This window comes from Geotrypetes seraphini, chromosome 3, assembly GCF_902459505.1.
Source record: "Geotrypetes seraphini chromosome 3, aGeoSer1.1, whole genome shotgun sequence".
NCBI classification, from domain to species: Eukaryota; Metazoa; Chordata; class Amphibia; order Gymnophiona; family Dermophiidae; genus Geotrypetes; species Geotrypetes seraphini.
Window position 1 is genome coordinate 162,453,632 of NC_047086.1, and position 20,873 is coordinate 162,474,504.

Here is a 20,873-nt window from a genome sequence, read left to right on the forward strand (position 1 = left end):
AAGAGAGTATCCTTCCTTGATGATAGTAAGGACCCAGAGGTCGGTTGTTATGGCCTTCCAGCGATGATAAAAATGATGGAGGCGCCCTCCGATGGGAAAAACAGCGGGAGGCAGAACGAGGTTGGTTATGCCCTCGACGAGACAGTCAAAAAGGCTGAGTGGTCTTAGGGACAGCAGGCGACTGAGACTTAGGCTGACCCTTCTGGGGAGGTTGGCGCTTCGCAGGTTGCCTCGCAGGTGGAGTTTGCCTCGGCTGATAACGTCGCTGATAAATCAACGGCGGACGAGAAGGTCGAGACTGCTGAGGCTTAGACTTCGGCCGAAGGATAGATTGGAAGGACTTTTCATGGTCAGACAACTTCTTCATAACAGTCTCGATGGATTCGTCAAACAGATCCGCCCCAGCACACGGGACGTTCGCCAGGCGGTCCTGAAGATTCGGGTCCATATCAATGGTCCGCAACCAGGCCAACCTGCGCATCGCCACCAAGCAGGCCGCCGCTCGGGCCGAGAGCTCGAATGCATCATAAGCAGATTGCATCAACTGAAGTCGAAGTTGGGACAGTGAAGCAACCACTTCCTCAAACTCAAACCTGGCCTGTGACTCGATGTACGGAGTGAACTTCCGAAGCACAGGTAGAAAAAATTCCAAGTAGGCTGCAAAGTGGAAATTGTAATTCAGGACTCGAGACGCCATCATCGAATTCTGATAGATGCGTCGACCAAACTTATCCATGGTTCTGCCCTCGCAGCCCGGAGGCACCGAAGCATAGACCAGGCCAGGATGAGACCGCTTGAGCGAGGATTCGACCAGGAGGGACTGGTGAGAAAGCTGCGGACTCTCGAAGCCTTTATGATGCACCGTGCGGTACCGCACATCCAATTTGCCAGGGACCGCCGGGATAGAGTAAGGAGACTCGAAGCATCGCATGAAGGTCTGGTCAAGGAGCTTATGCAGGGGAAGCCGCAAGGACTCTGCCGGAGGACGAGGCAAGTGCATGGTATCGAGGTACTTCTTGGAATATCGAGACCCAGCATCGAGAGTAATGTCCATGTCATCGGCCATCTGCCTGAGGAACGATGAAAAGGATAGTTGGTCCGCTGTCGCCGGTCTGCAAGACGGACTAGAAGAAGAAGAGGCTTCAGGCTCCAGAGAGGCCTGCGAGCAACAGGACGAGCAGAAAACCTCGGGGTCCTCGAACTCCGGGCCCGGAGGAGGAGATCCAGTCGAAGCAGCATACCCCAACCGAGGCAATTTCTTCTGAGGCGAGACAGTTGAGTGTCGAGAAGAATGCTTCGAAGAATGTCTGGATCGATGCCCCTCTCGATGCCTGGAAGGGGATCGAGCCCTTCTGTGAGAAACCGGGTCAGAAGCCTCCAAGGAGCAGATCGGACTCGTAGCCGTCGATCGCAGAGGCGGAAGAGTTGGCGCCTCCCCCGACGCCGCCCAGGCTTGATAGGGGGTTCGGAAGAACTTGTCCTGCTTCCTGCTATGCCCAGGACTGGGTGGCCTCGAAGGTGGACGCCACACCGAGTCATGGGGAGGAGTAACTGGTTCCAAGGGAGGCAGGTCACTAAACGAGGCCTTCCTCAAGGGGATGGGCTCCAAGGGAGGCATATCACTAAGGGAGGCCCTCCTCGAGGGAATCGGTTCCAACGGAGGCACAGCCGAAGCGGAGGACCTCCTCGAGGACCCGGACACCGCTTGCCGCTCCTCCTCGTCAAGCAACGAGGTCGTGCGGCGAGGAGGAGGAGGAGGGGGCGGTCCGCCCCTCGAAGCCGAAGCTGGGAGGTCACCCTGGATGTTGGCAATCAGCCGAGGCCCCATGGTCTGCATGAGCTCCACGAATTGAGCTTCCAGAAGGGACCGCAACGAAGCCGATAAGGAGGGATCCGCACCAAAAGGGGGCCCTTCCGCACGGTCTCCGCGCTCCTTCGGTGCTGAGTGCTTCTGCTTGCCAGTCTTCGGCACCTTGAGCACCACCGGTGGAACTGTAGGAGTCGATACCTGCTCCGAGGAGACGGAGGAAGGCACCGGCGCCGAAGTCGGGGCCGAAACCGGTGTGAACGATGCCAGTTTCAGAAGGCCCGAAGCAGCCGGGGAGGCGGAGGGCTTCGCTGAAGGAGTCGAAGCACCCGTCGATGTCGAAGCTGTAGGTTCCGACGAAGCTTCCATCTTGAACATGGACTCCCACAGCAGACAGCGGCGCTTAAACGCTCTCGCCGTCAGAGTGGAGCAAGGCCGGCACGATTTCGGGAAATGATCCGGTCCCAGACACTGTAAGCAGCGTCGATGAGGGTCCGTGAGCGAAATCGCGCGCTGGCACTTGCTACACTTTTTAAAGCCGGTAATCAGCCGGGACATAGGCTGGAAAAGCTCCACCGCAAGGTCGAAGGCGCAGGGCCTAAGCCACGCGGCCGACCCGGTATCGGAAGGAAAATTTTTTTTTTTTTTTTGAAAAAAGAAATCAAAGAAAGAAATAAACACACAGGAGAGCCAAAAGAACTCAACCCGCGGCAAAATAGAAGGCAAAAAAAGAGATTCAATGGGCGCAAATTGAAGATCAACTTCTCAGCTCCGCGGAAGAAAAAGAACTGAGGAGACACGCCCGGAGCATCGGGCGGGAAGGCACTGGCGCATGCGCGGTGCGGACATCTCGAAACTTCTGAATTTCTTCAAGCAAGACATGCTTGCAAGATGTCCGTATCGGGGCTCTGTCGGATGACATCACCCACTAGTGAGAATACCTGCCTGCTTGTCCTGGGATAACGTGGGGGTAGTGACTGAGAAAATGGTTTTGCGGGTAGAATCGAGAAATAGTTCACGAATAGAGGGGACAGAAAATAGGTTTTGAGTAAAGGAACGCAGATTCTGGGAAGAGATATATGGATTGAGAAGTTTGTAAATTAATGCAGGTGAATTGGATTGCTTGGTTTTAAATGTTAGCAGATGTGTTTTGTAAGTGATTCAATGAAGAATGGGTGGCCAGTGAGCTTTGAGCAAGAGGGGTCAAATTTTTTAGCTTTGTAGATGAGCTTGACTGCGAATTTCCTTTTGTGTAATTACCTTGATACAAGGTATTGCAGTAGTTGATGTTGGAAATAACAAGGGAGTGAATTAGGATGTTGATGGAGGGAGGAGCTAATAAGGAAAGAATAGAACGGATAAGTCTTAGTTTGTAAAAGCATTTCTGAGTGACATTGCTGATTTGGTGATGAAAGTTAAGATCTTCGTCAATTATAACTCCTAGGAGTTTGATTTTGTTGTCAAGTTGGATAGTGCATGAGTCAATGCTGATTGAATGATTCAGAGTGTTTTTTGGAGAAGTAGAGAAAAATACGCCCTTGGATTTGGAGATGTTTAAGGAAAGCTTGCTTTGCCGAAGCCAAGAGTTTATCAAGTTAAGTTTATTATTGATTTCTTCTATTTCTGCTGATGTAGTAGAGTTTAGGGGTGAAGTAATTGAATATCGTCAGAGTATGCGAAGATAGTAAAACCTATAGATTGTGCCAGGGTAAGAAGAGGGCTCATAAAGATATTGAAAAGAAAGGGAGAGAGAATGGCTCCTTGTGGAATGCCATAGGTTTGAGTTATTCTTGAAGATGTGGTATTATTAATTTGAACTTTGTAATTACGATTCTGAAAATATGATGTGAATCATTGTAGTGAGGTCTCTGTGATGCCTATGGATTGTAATCTGTTAAGCACTAGGGTGTGGTCTATGGTATTAAAAGCAGATGTCAGATCAAGTGATATCAGGAGGACAGACTTATGGTGGTCTTAGAAGTAGTGAATGTTTGTAACTACCCCGATTAGTAAAAGTTCAGTGGAGTGGTGAGCTCGAAAACCTGTCTGGTATGAGTGGAGAGCGTTGGTTTTTTCTACAAAGTTAGAGTTGGTTAAAAACCAGCTTTTCAGTTAATTTGGCCAGAAACGGTAGATTAGCAATGGGTCAGTAGTTGCCGATTTCTTCTTCGAAGATATTAGATTGTTTGATCCTAGGGAATACTACTGCTGACTTCCATCGATTGGGCATGAAACTTGTAGAGACTTTTATTGATCATTTCGTGGAGAAAGGAACCAAATATCGAGAAGTGTTTTTTTCAGGATGCTTCTCAGTCTTGCCACCTCCTCTCTCAGTTTCTTTACTTCCTTTATGAGGGATTCAAGCTGAAGACAGCTTCAAGATGGAACCACTTCCTCTGCCTGGGTAACATTTTCTGCCTCCAAAGAGACAGAAGCTGTAACTTGAGCAGCAACTTTGGTGACACAATGTTTCCAAGCCATACTGTGGTTGCAGAAGTACTTACACCTGGAAGAAGAAAGAGCAGAAAAATCCTACCAAATCAATGTCCTGTTCCTGGTTGGCTGAAGAGACAAAAAAAGCTCTGCCTTGGGGTGGGTAGGATGGAATTAACCTCAAGGGTCACCTGTGGAGCCTGATATCTAAGAAAGTCCTCAGAGTTCAGTCTCATTTAGGAGAGGCAATGCCAGCACTGTGAATAGGCACAGGGAGAGGGGGAATCTCCCGGATATATAAATCATTGCTTCTCCGAGAACCCCCCTCAAGACCCCTATAAAGAGACTTGGGAGCGCTCTCTACAGCGAATGCTCATAATACAACAATGGGATACTATTTACAAGGCTCTCAGTCTCAAGTAATCTTATGGAGAATGGTTACAAAATGTACCATAGGTGGTATTACTGCCTTACAAACTTAATCAGCTGTTTAGGGTTGGCTCAGGCAGCTGCTGGAGAAACTATGGAAACAAAGGAGATTAAACATATATGGTGGTCATGCCTGTCAATGGCAGCTCCTTAATGTCAACAGCAAGAAAGTGGGAAATTGCCTCACCCCCTTAATCCTCCCTCCCCTCTCTTCTCCATTTTAAACCTCTACTTAAATTGCTGTATAATCTTTTCTTAACTTGTACTTAAATTGCCCTTGTACTTAAATTACTGTATAGTCTTTGTATTGTCCAAATGTACTCCACTGTGAATGTTTGCTTGTAGGCCATTCTGAGCTGCTGGGAGGACGGGATAAAAATCTAAATAAATAAATAAACCTTGTCCTTTGTTAATGGAATGCTGCCTTTTGAATATTTCTGCCCCGGGGCACACCCCTAAGGAGAAGAAACTTGCTGCCTATATCTTCACAGCTACATGCCTTGCTTTGGCGGCGATATGACGAGAAGCAAAAGCCCCAATGCTATCCAGAATACAAATCAAACTAGACTTTCTACAATTCATGTCTAAGTTAACAGCCATGAGACATCAGACCTATTATAGGATGTGGGATATCTACAGCTTTGCAGGATTGCATTTAATGCCCATTTCATACCATCTGAGAACAACAGATCCTCAAACACTGTAATTTTGCCAAAGCAGGGGGGGAGGGGGTGGCTTTCCGACTACTGCTCAGCTTAAGGTTGAAAATGTGTTATACTGAGATTCATAGAAAAGCAGACCAGAAGATTGTTGGGAGGGAAGGGGGGAGGAGGAGGAATAAAGGGGAGTAGGAATAGTTCTGGGAAAATCAAGGGAGTTTGAATATTGTTTTTTTGAAAATGTGCAACTTTATAAATTGTAAATTACTTTTGAAATGTCAATAAAAAACATTAAAAAAAAAAAATCAAAACATTTCTGTACAGCGTTAGCCCCAAAGATCAATCTTGACAGAAGTTCTGTCTGTGATATCAGAGCTTCTACCATACCTTATCTCCTCTGCATCAGTCACATTATTGTGCTCCAGAATTGTCCTTCCCACATCCATCATTGTCTGCACTATTAGATTTAAAAGGAGACAAACAGGAAAACAAAACTGTGCTCAGTAGTTTGGTTGGCTGTAAGGCATCACCTTTATTTAAATGCATTCAGGTGAGATGTCTCAGCTGCTGTGCATATGTCATTACAAGGTTGCAGTCAATTTTGCCCAAGAGTTGTATGGCAGAGACAGTACAGCAGTCAGCCACTTTTGGCTCTCCAGGACTCTTAACTATGTTGGGCAAAGAACAAAGCCAGGTCAGCAATACATTTTCAGTTTTAGAAAAGTCTGTCTGCAGCTTTTTAAGATTCAACCCACAACAAATATGGCTCCCTGGGTAACAAAGGCTGCAGATTCCTGGGTCAAAATGGAGTTCCAGGAGTATAGCAGAATCTCAGGCCCAATCACTTGGTCCCCAATATCAATGCACATTCAATAATTGCAAATTCCCTGACAAGTTCATTAATCTGCAATAGTGAAGAACCAAGGCTGGCATCACCAAGGTAATATCAGTTCCGTATACAATACTAGCATTTGCGTGGTCTTAAGCCATGCATCCAGCATCTCTTCACTGTCAATGGCAGCACCTACCCTCCACACTCTAGTCTATAGCCCTTGCCAACCATACCCTGCCACCAAGTTTCCTTAGTGTGGCCCAAGCAGGGAACATTGAAGGCTTTTCATTTTTCTAGCATTTTACACACGTTTGTAAGACCTGAGATCCTAGTATCAGAATCTCCCCTTGGAAATTTGGTGATAGTTGTGATAGTAGGAGTGCACTGGCAGTGGAAAGAGACTTGCAGGCATTAAATTACAGTATCTGATTTCTCAAATGAAGAGTAGAAACCTTGGACACAGTAGCTCCTCCCTCTTGGGTGCTTCCTCTGGGTTTTCAAAATGGGTGATGAGAGCCAGTCAACCAGCAAGAAAACAGCTACAGCTACAGCATTGAGCCCACCACCAGTTTGGAGTCCCGGCTGACCAACCAGGCATGTAGTGTTCCTTTACAGTGTGTAGAGTAGGGATTATAGTATTCCCACTGAAATCAGGGCCAATCATTCATAAACATTTTTAAGTATCCTAGTTGACTCCATTCCTATCCCTGATTTAGAAATGTTGTCCTGCAAATCACTTTATTAAATCCTCTTTTTAAATCAGGCAATGTAGGTTTTATTGTAGTTTATTGTCCTCCAGGTAATCACACAAAAGCACAGATGGAAAATTATTTGTTATGCTAAGAAATCCTATTATGCTACTCAAAGAAAAGTCTCAAATTTAACGAAACTTTAGTATTTTTAGAAAGCTTTCTTCTAGCTCCCCTATTTCTAATCGGGAGGTTTTTTCCCCTTCACGTGCTAGTTTAGCATGCTATGTTTCTGACAAGATAATTAAGATTAGGGCTTCTATAGTTCCCAATTAAAATGCAATTCTAGACCTTTCTGCTACAGCGAATGCATCTAATTTAGCTAACCTTGTTGATAGGTCTGTACTTCATTCCCTACTAGTGATAAAGCTAAGATTAAATCTTTATTAGGTAAACTTTCTTCACACTGTTTGTTGGATAGTTGTCCCTCTTACCTTATGAAGTATCCTCTTCAAAATAGCAACTGGCTTACTGCTTTCTTAATTCACCTTTTCCATCTAGTTTAGGCAGCATTGTCTAATCTCCATTCCAAAAAAAAAGCCACATTGGACCCAAGCCTGCCTTCTAGGTAATTTCAGACTGATGGCCAATATTCTATAATTGTCCAAATGTCAGAAGCTATAGTGGCCGATTTGCTTAACGAAATTTTTGGACTATCATAACTGTTTTAGTATAGTTCAATTTGAATTTAGAGCTTACCATAGCACTGAGGTCACATTATTTGTATTTGTTTCAGATGCCAAGATCTCTTTATCGAGGGGTAAGGCACGTCTCCTGTTACGATTTGATTGTACAGCGGCTTTTAGTACAGTTAATTAAAGTATTCTTTTGTTTAACTTAAACACTAAACTAAACTAAACCTTGGGTTTATATACCGCACCATCTCCACGAATGCGGAGCTCGGCACGGTTTACAGGAAGAAGGATGAGAGAGGAACTACAGTGGAGAGATTAAAGAGTTAGGTGTAAAGGGGAAGGTGAGAGGCCTAAGAGGGGGGAAGTGTTACAGTTTTGAGAATAGACAGGTTTTTAGGTGTTTGCGGAAGAGTTGGAGGGAGCTTGAGGTTCGGAGTGGGGAGGTGAGGTTATTCCAGATCTCAGTGACTCTAAAGGGGAGGGATGACCCAAGTTTGCCTGCATGGGAAATACCTTTTATGGAAGGGAAGGATAGTTTAAAAATTTGGGAGGATCTGGAGGAAGTAGGGGTTGGGGAGTTCCAGGATAGAGGGATAACGGCAGGAAGGATGCCATGTAGGATCTTGTAGGCCAGACACGCACATTTGAAGTGGATTCTGGGGATTACTGGGAGCCAATGGAGCTTAGACAGGAGTGGTGAGACGCGATCAAATTTGCTTTTCGCGAAAACAAGCTTAGCTGCGGCGTTCTGAATCCGCTGAAGTCTGTGGAGGCTTTTCAGGTATTTCATTATTGGTATTTCAGGTAATATTCTGTTTGGTTCAGAGAATTTTTATTTAAAAGGCATTATCGTCAAAGTGAATAACACCATCAGATAGTTGGCCAACCTCTTGTGGAATTCCCCAAGGTTCCCCACTCTTTCCTATACTATTTAGATTTCAAACGTTTTTATTGATGACAAACTTTACCTTACAGCTTGGCATAGAAAATTAACACATCCAGTTACAGTATATCTGGCAGACCCAACAGGTCAATTGTTACCCAGTCATCAAAAAATTTTTTAAACCATATCCTCCCCCCCATTCACCTGCTCCCTCCCTATAACCCCAGCTTACTGCCTCTCACAGAAAAGGTATAGTCATCTTTGAACATCTATCTCACTACAGTTCCAGTTGGTTTTTATGATCCCTGAACTATACAACTGTAAGATGATAAGTAACAGTTATCTAACTGCATGCACCATGAGAGCCAACCCACATGCAAAGAGAGAAGAATCTCTCTATCTGTCCTCCCCTCAGCTAAGTCCAAACATAATCAACTGTGCCTAAGAATATACTGGTCATCATTAAGCTGTTCATAATGAAGCATATAGCATCATGTATCAAAAGGTACCCCTCTCCCCCCCTTCTTCTTAGGGTCCTCAAGCAATTAAATATCCATCAGGTCCACCTATACCTATACCATCCACACTAATGAGAATCAACCCCCCATTCCTATACTATTTAAATGTTTGCATGTCTTCTTTTGATTTGGGTTTTTCATCTTTGGATGTAACATTTTATTGTTACACCGACATGCTTCTTCTAGTTTCTGCAGGTGAAGATCAAATGACCACCTTAGAGTCAACCTGCATTTCTATGACTGAGGATTATAGCTCGATATATGGCTTCAAGCTAAATAAGAATAAAAATAAATTGCATTAGTTGAATTATTCCATTAACTCTATTTCAGAAGAGTTATTGTTAACTGATGGTTTGTCTTTGAAGACTGAGCATACATCTAAAGTTTTGGCTTCATTTTGGAAACTACATTACATTTCTTTTGAATCTCTGATCAGTCATGTACAAATTGCTTTTTGTAAACTACAGCTTCATTCAGCCTTGTATATGCTTGAAAAAAAACATTTTTCAGTTCTGGTTCATTCTCTTATTTTATCCCACCTAGATTATTGTAACTATTTTTATTGCTCTTACAGCTAAACTAAGGGCTCCTTTTATAAAGGTGTGCTAGGGCCTTAACGCACGTAACAGCGCGCGCTAAATTGCCACGCTCGCTAGCCGCTACCGCCTTCTGTTGAGCAGGCGGTAGATTTTCAGCTAGCGTGCGCTAATCCGGTGCGTGCATTAAAAATGCTAGCACACAAGAAGCCCCTAAATTCTAAGCTTCAAATCATGGGTCTCAAAGTCCCTCCTTGAGGGCCGCAATCCAGTCGGGTTTTCAGGATTTTCCCAATGAATATGCATGAGACCTATGTGCATGCACCGCTTTCAATGCCTATTCATTGGGGAAATTCTGAAAACTCGACTGGATTGCGGCCCTCAAGGAGGGACTTTGAGATCTCTGCTTCAAATGATTCAGAACAAAGCTGTAAAATCACCCCTGCTTTGATTAGTCTTCGTTGTTTTCTCAAATCTTCAACTGATCCACAGTACTGTACATGTTTTGGAGTGGTTACTTGTCCTGTGTTAATGGGAGGTGTCCCACAGTAGAGCGATTGATTTTATGACTGGGTTCTATCTCTGGGTAACAGATGTGAATGTATGTTATGAATGCCATTTTGCAGTTCTTCAAAGAACATAAGAATAACCTTACATTGCTTTGATTTATTTTTTAAAAAAAGTGATTTTAACAAATGCAAACACACAAGGGCTACCTATACAAGCTCATCTATAGTTTTTTAAATTAGCATTTATAATATTTATAAACTTTTTGATGGCTCCTCCAAGTTTCTGCTTGGGTCTCTTTTCATTTTTCCCTAAAATTAGATCTTGTAGAGCAATAAATTCACATCTCCTGCTCGTTCCTTCTTTTCCTGGTATTCAATATTAAGAAATTATCGGAAGGCTCAATTTTGATAACAGGGAGTTCAATTTTGGCTCTCTTTGCCATAAGACTTAGATCCTCAAGCTCTTACTATTCTTTTCAGAAAAAGTTAAAGACCTTTTTATTTATGAAATATCTATCATAATTCTGCTTCACAGTCTTTTGTTATCTGTTTTGAATCTTTTTTGGAGTTGGCAAGAATACATAAGCCATATTATATTGTGTAATAACATTGCTTCCTATGTCTCCCTTTTAAAGTGGCAATAATTACAACATTATTTACCTACTAGTCTTATAGCCCGTTACATTAACGGGTGCTAGAATATATGTGTGTGTCTGTCTTTATTTCTTTCTCTCTCTCTCTCTCTCTCTTTAGCCGCTTTCTGTATTTCTTTTTTTATATCTTTCTTTTTCCTCGGCTGTCCACCACCACCCCTTGGCTGCTCCCCCTATCCATTCTCCCTTCCTTTTACCTCCTCTGTGTCCACCACCACCCCTTCACTGCTCCCCTTATCCAGCAGCAACCCTTCTCTCTTTGTTTTACCTCCCCCCTGTCCAGCAGCACCTCTTTCCTGCTCCCCCTGTCCAGCAGTAGGCCTCCCTTCCTTTTTCTTCCCCCCCTGTCCATCAGCACCTCTTCCCCTGTCCATCAGCACCTCTTTCCTGCTCCCCCTGTCCAGCAGTAGGCCTCTCTTCCTTTTTCTGCCCCCCTGTCCATCAGCACCTCTTTCCTGCTCCCCCTGTCCAGCAGTAGGCCTCCCTTCCTTTTTCTTCCCCCCCTGTCCATCAGCACCTCTTCCCCTGTCCATCAGCACCTCTTTCCTGCTCCCCCTGTCCAGCAGTAGGCCTCCCTTCCTTTTTCTTCCCCCCCTGTCCATCAGCACCTCTTCCCCTGTCCAGCAGCACCTCGTTCCATTTGTTACAGTAACGGGTGCTAGAATAACCCCACCTATATCCTGAAACCACCCATGCCCCACCTGTACCATGGCTGGATTGTGCATCCCACTGATCCCAGTCCCACCACCTCACCTTTCACCAGTCCTCTGTACCCTTTTGGCCCTCATACCATTTCCAACGCTCCCTTTCCCCCTTTCACACCATCTACCACCTCTATCTGACCCTGTGCCACCCCTTTTGCCATTTTTTCATTTCAGGTCCCCTCATCTGTCTCTTTCCTGCTCCTTCCATCCTCCCTGAATTCCCCTGTCCAGCAACACCCCTTCCCTGCTCCCCTCTGTACAGCAGTAACAGCATCCATAATTCAGCAGCTCACAATCAACACGTTTGCCACTACCAAATCCCCTTTTTTTCCTTAGGAACCTTTCAATCATGCCACCACAGCCTACTCTCCACATGGCCTGCTAAAGTCCGTATGCCATCTCCAATGAAACCCCCTCCCTCCATCATGTCCACACTTGTAGGCCCGTTTCCTACCATCTGGACAAATATTTGTCGGCGTTAAACCCAGTCCACGGCTGACAATAACACCTCCACTGAAGATTGCCGTTCTGTTCCCCCTCTCGTTGCTCACACTATGCGTTTACCTCATTTCGCGTCGGCCCTCCGCCACAGACGCCTCAAGCTGCCGTGGACTGCAGGCGCTGACAGTCACCGCGTGTGTGCCTGAAGCCGAGCCGCGAGTGTGGGGCCATTTCTGGCCGAAGTTTATTTTTAATTTTGAAGGTGTCACGGCGGCTCCCCTCACGATCGCCACCTTCGTCGGAATCCTTCTCCGTGAGAGGACCCACTGCAGCGGCGCAAGGTGGAGAGCAGAGAAGCTTGTCTGGCGCACTTGCGCACTCCTACCGGCCACAGCCCAACAGATCAAATCTCAGGGAACACGCCAGTAAGAGTGCGCTTGCGCGCTTAGCATTTTATTATTATAGATTAATGAAAAAGAAAGAGGATGCACTGAAGGATTTATGCAAAAATAGGGTGTTCACCATGAGCAGGTACAAACAGCACAAATTTGGCCTGTTTAGCAAACACTCTGAACCTGCATCACCACGTAAGATGCACCATGTAGGGTTGGAGCAATGGTCCACCAAGTCTCACATCCACAACAGTGGCCAGTCTGGGTCACTTGAACTCATCAGATCCTCTCCCAGATCTCCACTTCTGTTAGCTAATAAGCATCATTGGACTGTTCATTAAAAACTTGTTGAAACTTTTTAATTCCACCAATACTATTAACTCTGGAAATGAGTTTCAAGCTTAATCATGCACTGAATGAAAAAAAAAAAAATACTTTCTCCAAGTGGTTTTAAAATGTGCTACCTATTAATTTCATGGAGCATCATTTTAGTCAAGTTTTGAACACGTGAATTTTCCCTCACATTAAAGCTGTTTAGATTTAAGATGAGTACCAGTAATGCCAAGACACTGAATTGTTCACACTGGCTGCCTTTGACGATCTGCAAATGATCAATTCTACTGCTGCCAGAGCTCACATAATAACTCAGAATGTTAATGGAGATATGTATTAAGTACACATTAACCAATGCAGTACTGGATACAATCTACCATCATCTCTTCCGCGGAGCCAAGTCCTACACCACCTCCTCTATCTCAGCTGCTTTTATTCCCTATGATCTAATAATCAAAAGCACTTATGGTGTTGAAAAGTGCCTAGTGCAAAAGTGATTTTGAAAAAAAAATAAATTCCTAGCACTTATGTAGACAATTTTCATCTACATAAATTGTTGCAGGACCAAAAATTATGGGTGAAAGTGGAGTGGGATTTCAAACTGGCCAAGGGCAGCTAAAGTTAGCTATAAACTGGTGACATGCAGCTGCTTGTGTTTAAGTTTGAACAGAGAATTAACAGGAACAACTTTCTATGTTAAAGTATTCATTATAAAATCACAGAACACCAGTTTCAACATTCATTGAAAGAACACTGGCTGAAAAAATAGACAAAGTTATATGGATACAAAAATAAAAACATTTTCCCCATTGTAATAGGAGTCATAGGCTTAATTGAAAGGAATTTTTAAAGCACATCTGGATAGACTGCTTACCCATATTCCATTTTATGAATTCCAGAAGGAAATTCTCTTTAGTATGATAAGGTTGTCAACTGGATACAGATTTGCAGGACAGGGTTTACCCCAGTGCATGCTAGAACTTGTAGTTCTGATTTCCCCATTGCATTCCCTAAGAAAAGCAAAACTACTAGTCTGGGTCAACCCTGTCCTGCAAATCTGGATCTAGCTGGCAGCCTTATGATAATACTAAGGTCAGCATTTGCACTTAATTTGAGAAACTTAGAAAATATTTCACATACCCTGACTTAGATTCTTTGCCATTAAGGTATGTGCAACACCCCCCACCCCCAAACATGTTTCCTTCTTTTTATGCAATGGAAAAAACTCTGAACAAAACTGCCAAAATATAATATAACAGAACAAAAAATGATTGGCAGTGCCCTATATCTAGCTCAAAGAACATTCACTGAACGCAAAGCAAGAAAAATGATAATAATAAATAAACTTGAGACACCTCAGTACGGGCCTACATGGAGAACGAAAGACTTTTTTGGCCCTGGGCAGAAACTCATAGATGACCAGCACCAGGTTTTAGAAAAACCTAAATAAGTTTTGCCCCGTACATGGTTTGGTCTCAGTCATGTGAATAATTAATTAGCATGCATAAAACGGTCAGTGAAAGATTCTTTTTATAACACCTCTCATCCTTATGGCCTTCCTCGAGTCTATTCACCAGCAACCCCCAACTCAAATACTTCTGGATTAACTGAACCACCTCTCTTTTGTACAGGCTGTTTAACAAACAAAATTGAAACTTATCTTAAAAAGGACCAAGGTCTGTGGCATTTGCTTTCTTCACAGCTGTCCATGAAGCATTTCATGTTTGGGGGGTGCAAAAGCACCCAGCTCTGCCTATGCTCTAACAGTTTTCAAAAACTGTTAACACAATCAATCCTTAGGAATAATAAGGATCAGAATGGAAAAGGAGAGCGCAATAACTGTATTAACCTGATGGACACTAAAAAGTGGTTTTGCTAGTATGTGTTCCTCCAGTACAAACGTTAATACTCCAGTAAGTATAACAAAGGAAATCTGAGTTCTGGCATAAGGAGCCCAGGACACCTAGTGCTGCTTGTACATAGGCCCCTACAAAAAAATCACAATGCCATAGTATCCACAGCTCTATCTCTTGTGAGGGGGGTGTAATGAAGGTTCCAGAATCTGCTGAAGTGCTCTGTGAATGCTGATGGAAAAGTGTCACCTCGAACATAAGAATAGCCTTACTGGATCAGACCAATGGTCCATCAAGCCCGGTAGCCCGTTCTCACGGTAGCTAATCCAGGTCCCAAGTACCTGGCCAAAACCTAAGGAGTAGCAACATTCCATGCTACCGAGACAGGGCAAGCAATGGCTTCCCCCATGTCTTTCTCAATAACAGACTATTGGCTTTTCCTCCAGGAAATTGCCCAAACCTTTCTTAAGACCAGCTACGCTATCCGCTCTTACCACAACCTCTGGCAATGTGTTCCAGAGCTTAACTATTCTCTGAGTGAAACAATATTTCCTCCAATTGGTTTTAAAAGTATTTCCCTGTAACTTTATTGAGGGTCCTCTAGTCTTTGTAATTTTTGACGGAGTGAAAAACCAATCCACCTGTTCTACTTCACTCAGGATTTTGTAGACTTCAATCATATCTTCCCTCAGCCGTCTCTTTTCCAAGCTGAAGAGCCCTAACCGTTTTAGTCTTTCCTCATACGAAAGGAGTTCCATCCCCTTTATCATCTTGGTCGCTCTTCTTTGAACCTTTTCTAGCGCCACTATATCTTTCTTGAGATAAGGAGACCAGAATTGAATGCAGTATTCCAGGTGAGGTCACACCATGGAGAGATATAGGGGCATTATAACATTCTTAGTCTTGTTAACCATCCCTTTTTAAATAATTCCTAGCATCCTATTTGCTTGTTTGGCCGTCGCCACACATTGGGCGGAAGGTTTTATCGAATTACCTACGATGACATTCAGATCTTTTTCTTGGGCACTAACCCCCAAGGTGGACCCTAGCACCCACTGTGATTCAGGTTATTCTTCCCAATGTGAATCACTTTGCATTTGTCCACATTAAATTTCATCTGCCACTTGGATGCCCAGTCTTTATCCTGTAGCACAGGACTACCTTTACTGGCTGTTACCAAGGAATATGTGCCCTTAGCAAGCATGCACCACATTAAAGCCACCTGCACCTTTTGATACAGGGGATAGTATTCTGTATTTACTACTAAAATCTCAGATTAAGTTAGTGATAATTCCACTCTTACCTAGAGGCACGTGATCTTTGGTGAGGGTCTTGCAGTTTCCTACGTGCTTCTTAGGCACCACTAGGTAATGGTGAGGTGCCGCTGGCTTGATATCCTTAAAGCAAACCAGGTCTTCATTCTAATGGAAGAACAGAGACTTTTTAATCCATTGCTAGTGTACGGGCCTGCAACAGTTACACACTCACCCCAACATCCCCCTGCTCTTTGGAGCACTGCTTTTGCTAACCAATAGGCACAGGAAGGTTGATGTGTGACCTTCTCTCAGCAGGGAAACAAACTACTGGGGTATGTTTACAGGAACTGAGGCTGGGAGTGGTCAGGTCATTTTACAAGTGTTCACAATTTTACCCAAATTAAAGATGCAGAAATCTTCTCATGACAAACCTACAGATGGCAGTTTAGCATTTTATTTTGCATTCATGTTAAAGGATAATTTTTAATGGGATACTGAGAGTTGAGCCTAAAGAAACAAAAATTCTATCCGGAAGGTTTTCTGAAAAATCAGACACATGATTTTTGTAGCTTGAAGGACTGTGTGAAAAAAAAATGCAAATGTAACATTCTATAAAGAGGGACTTCACATAAAGATCTCATAAGCTCCCAGAAGTTGTGGCACAATGCAAGAGCTGTTGTGTTTCATTCCAACAAAGTATTGTGACTCTTTCCTGCTTACATGCTCACATACATATCAGGGATTGTTTTGTCAAGTAAGCAATTTGTATCCGATTGCTTTTAGACTATCAAATATGGCTCAATCTTCCCAACATTTCAAGAAAACGAGAAAGACCGACAAAACCTCTGAATTTATTAAAGCTTGTTTTATACCTGTTCAGTACAGCTTCCTATGGACAGACAACTCCATCAGAATTAAGGACCCCTTTTACAAAGCTCATTCTGCTGCAGTAAATGCACCAAAGCCCATTCAATTCCTATGGGTTTCGGTGCATTTACCACAGCAGCATCACTACTGCAGCTTTCTGGAGCCCTAAGAATCCTTTTCAGGAAGATGTTTTTTTAAAAATTTTATTTTGTTTAAATTTGTTTCAGAATAGTACCATCACATTATTAATAAAAGAATTTCCAAGTGGATCTTGATATGCTGCCAAGGCTAGAGCTCTCTAGCACAATGCAAGTGTTGAGAACACCAGTAAGTCCTAGAGACTGAAATCATCTCTTTTTTTAGTCAAGGTTTATTTATTGAAATTTTTCAAATTACAAAATACAAAATATGGATGAACATAACAAAAACACAGTGAATAAGAGGTACAACCAACAGTAAAATGAGCAAGTACATATCTAGGAAATGAAAAGACGTTCCATCAATAAACATCGTATAATCAAAGCAAAAATGTACCTTATATCTAGTATTAACATCCAGAAGGAGTACTAGCAAGCATGAATCAAAGTAAAATAACAAAAATGTCATATAGCAATGCAATCTGAATAAATAAAGCATCCTCTATGAAACAATATATAAATATAACACAAATAGTTGTAAGAGAAATGAGAAAAATTAAATAAAAACAATATAAGATGGAAGCAGGGATATCAAGGTTGATTGGGATGCAGATAGTTTTAAGGAATTCCATTTAGTTTGGGAATGGAGAAACCTGTTGTCAGCCTAGAGGCCTCTGGGAGATTATATCAATCTGACCCTGGCATGGGAAGGCAGATAGACCCTTAGTGCAGGGAAACTGTTTTAAGTAGCCCTGATTGATATATTTTAAGTTTCAAGTAGCCCTGATTGAATCATGGCTAGCTAAAAGGTGTTAATGTCTGATTAAGAGGGTGCTTAGGACAATGGTGCACAGATCAAGCCAGAGACTTAATCCCATCACCATGCTTACAGGTTTCTCACCCTCCTTTGTCAATTAAATTGACCATTGTCTCAAACAGTTTGCAAGTTCTAAACAGAAAGATACTGGGAGATACAATATTTTCTCTATTCAGAATAAGATTCCAAGGTATAAAAGCCTGCTCTCTGCTCTATCAAGTTATCTCTCTCTTTTTCTATGGAGCTATCAGGAGAGGGGTCTTGGCCCTCTCTCTCTCTTTCTATCTAGCTATCTCTTGGCTCTTGGCTTGGCACTCTGGCTCCCCCTCTCTCTGTCTATCCTTCCCTTTATCTATGGAACACGAAGCTTCCTAGAACTGCAAGCTTCTATGTCCCTCTGCCTCTGACCTCTGTAAGGCAGTGAGACTGCTTGCTCTCTGCTTAAGTGTAATGCTCTCTGCTTAATTGTAATGCTTATAAATATTACTTTTCTGTAAGACTATTTCTATAATATATTCTTTATATAATCACCCCTGGCTGTGCTTCTTATTTGATTCTATCCCTAATGAAACTTCTGTGAAGGAACTGAACCTGGGACCTGGCGTCTGTCAGTGCGCATTTCACTTAACCCCTACCACCTAATATTGTGGGGGCCACTTTCAAACTGACACCTGTTAGAAGCTTTAGCTAAGTATGCTTCAGTCCGGTAGGTAGAGCAAACCAAGTTCCACCATTGGGAGTGTGAGGCTTTAGATAAGTCTTTCCAAGAAGACAAGAGAACTTTGAGGGCTAGGGAAAGTAAAAGGTCCAAAAGATAATGATCAGAGTCAGGTATCTTGTCGTTTAATGAGAAAGACTTCAGTAGAAGCATTTGATATGTCAAGGGAATATCTATATGAAATATAGAACATACCGTACCCCATACGGAGGACCAGTAAGAGCTGATGTAAGAGCAGGAGAAGAGAAGATGATTCAGAGCCTTCAGATAAGTTGCAGGTCCAACAATTCTTAGAAAAGGAGGGATTGATACGATGAGATTTTATGGGGGTCCAAGTGGCTCTGTGAAGTAAAAAGAATGATTGTTGAAGAATGGAGGCGGAGCGAGAAGTGTAAAAGGTAGATTTAAATATGTATGTCCATGCCTCGTCAGAAATTGAAATATTTAGGTCAGATTCCCAGGAGGATTGTAAGGAGGACAGTGGAGACGGCGTAAGAGATTTAGGTATTTATAGAAATGAGATGCTGTATGACCCAGTGCTAAATATTGTTTGGAAAGGGTAACTAAAGTAGGGATGGGTGAAAACACTACTGAGCTAAGGCCAGCTTTTTTCACCGAAGACTTTAACTGTAACCAACGGTAAAAATTTGATTCGTTAATTGCGAAATCAACCATCAGCTCACAAAAAGTAAGGAAAGTCCCATTCATGTGGCAGATAAATCCTATATCCCAAATGCCCTGGTTGTACCAAAAAGGCCATGAAATAGATTGTCCATCAATCTTAATGAGTTTATTAAACCAAATGGGACAATAGGCAGATTTGTTCCACGGTATTTCTAACTGTTGATCAAGGTCAGTAAGGACTTTATAGGAAGCCCACATGATGGGATTTTTAGACAAATGAGGAGGGTTAGTTGTGCCCATCAGTCTAAAAAGGGAGAAAGGAGATACAAGAGAAGATTCCAGTCGTAACCAATTGGGTATATCTAGGGAAGAAGAGGAGGAAATCCATTCGGCTCCCTGACGGAGAAGAAATGCTTTATGGTAATAGATGAGGTCAGGAAAATTAACACCGCCTAAGTGAGATGGAGCTTTCAATTTTTGAATGGAAATTCTATGAGGTTTATCATTCCATAGGAAATGAGATAGTATGGATTCCATCTGTTTGTAGAAGGAAGGAGGAAACATAAGGGGAAACATATTACATATTTTATTTTTATTTTTCCTCTAACTCTACTTTTCACTTCACTATTACCCTCCAGGTACTTTAGTTAGATTGTGAGCCTTCGGGACAGTAAGGGAATTTTCCAAGTACCTTTCTTATTTCTAATCTTAATGTATATTTTCTGTAAACCGCTTAGAACCTAACGGATGTAGCGGTATATAAGAAATAAATTACATTACATTACATATGTATGTGATTTTGGGGACCACCATCATTTTAATAGTATCTAACCTTCCCCACCAAGATAGGTGAAGGGGAGACCATGCTGAAAGAGTGGTTTTGATCTGAGTAATGAGTTTGGAGGAGATTATTTGTGTAGTGGATCTTAAATCCCTATCAAATGTTAGACCCAGATACCTAATACCCGAGGTGATCCAAGTGAGTGGTTGTGAGGGAATATGAAAGGGGACACAGGAGTCATTTAGAGGCATAATTTCAGTTTTGTCCCAGTTGATTTTGTATCCTGAGAGAGTGGAGAAGAAATTGATCAGTCGGATTAATGTAAGCAAAGAGGTTTCTGGATCTGAAAGGTACAGCAAAACGTCATCGGCATAAGCCGATATTTTAAATTCTATACTTGCAATGGTGATACCCTTAATATCTGGTGACTTTCTAATGGCCGTAAGCAGAGGTTCGAGGGCGAGGTTGAACAACAGTGGGGATATGGGGCATCCCTGTCGAGTGCCTCTACAGAGTGTAAATGGAGGAGAGGTATCATCATTTACTATGATTCTAGCAGTGGGAGAGTTATATAAGAGAGATACCATATGTATGAAAGGTTTTGGGAAACCAAATTTTGAAAGAACAGCAAATAAGTAAGGCCATTCCACTCTGTCGAACGCCTTCTCCGCATCAAGAGAAACCAACGCTGAGGGGTAAGTGTTCGACAGAGTGGAATGGAGTACATGACATAGGAGTCTGGTATTATCAGCTCCATATCGACCCTTCAGGAAACCAACTTGATCTCTGTGTATAAGTTTGGAAATAACAGTTTCCATTCGAAAAACTAGGATTTTAGCATATAATTTGTAATCTAAGTTCAATAATGATATAGGGCGGTAGTTCTTTACAAGTTGATGGTCTCTATTCGGTTTTGGTAGAACAACAATGTTCGCTTCAAGGAAGCGATGCAGTTGAGACGAGTTTGCCAGGAGACTTTGGAAGTAAGAAAGAAGATGAGGCATCAAGAGAGGAGAGAACGATTTGTAGAATTCTGCTGTGAGGCCATCTGGGCCAGGAGATTTAGCAGATGGGAGTGAAGTGATGGCTCGGGTGATTTCTTCAGAAGAAACTGGTCGGGAGAGAGACTCCTGTTGAGAATCTGTAAGGGAGGGTAGGTCAAGAGAGTGAAGAAACTGTTGTATAGCATCAGTCGACGAGGTAGATTCGGAGGTGTAAAGGTCAGCATAAAAGGTACGGAAGTCCTCCAATATGTCTTTGGTAGTCGTATGCAGGAGACCATTGCTTGATTTGATGTGTGTGATCCG

At 42.9% G+C, this 20,873-nt stretch overlaps 1 protein-coding gene across 6 annotated transcripts in view; it reads right to left on the reverse strand.

Moving 5' to 3' along the window:
- HINT3 (histidine triad nucleotide binding protein 3) overlaps window positions 1-20,873 on the reverse strand; it is a 43,114-nt gene that overhangs the window by 15,573 nt on the left and 6,668 nt on the right. For 4 of the 6 annotated variants that reach the window (XM_033939304.1, XM_033939305.1, XM_033939306.1 and 1 more), the window contains exons 2-3: window positions 15,670-15,787; window positions 5,716-5,785 (exon numbers count right to left, since the gene is read on the reverse strand). In XM_033939304.1, the coding sequence (XP_033795195.1) occupies window positions 5,716-5,785; window positions 15,670-15,787 (188 nt within the window). The remainder of the gene's footprint in view (window positions 1-5,715; window positions 5,786-15,669; window positions 15,788-20,873) is intronic. The other 2 variants (XM_033939303.1, XM_033939307.1) reach the window with 1 other exon arrangement.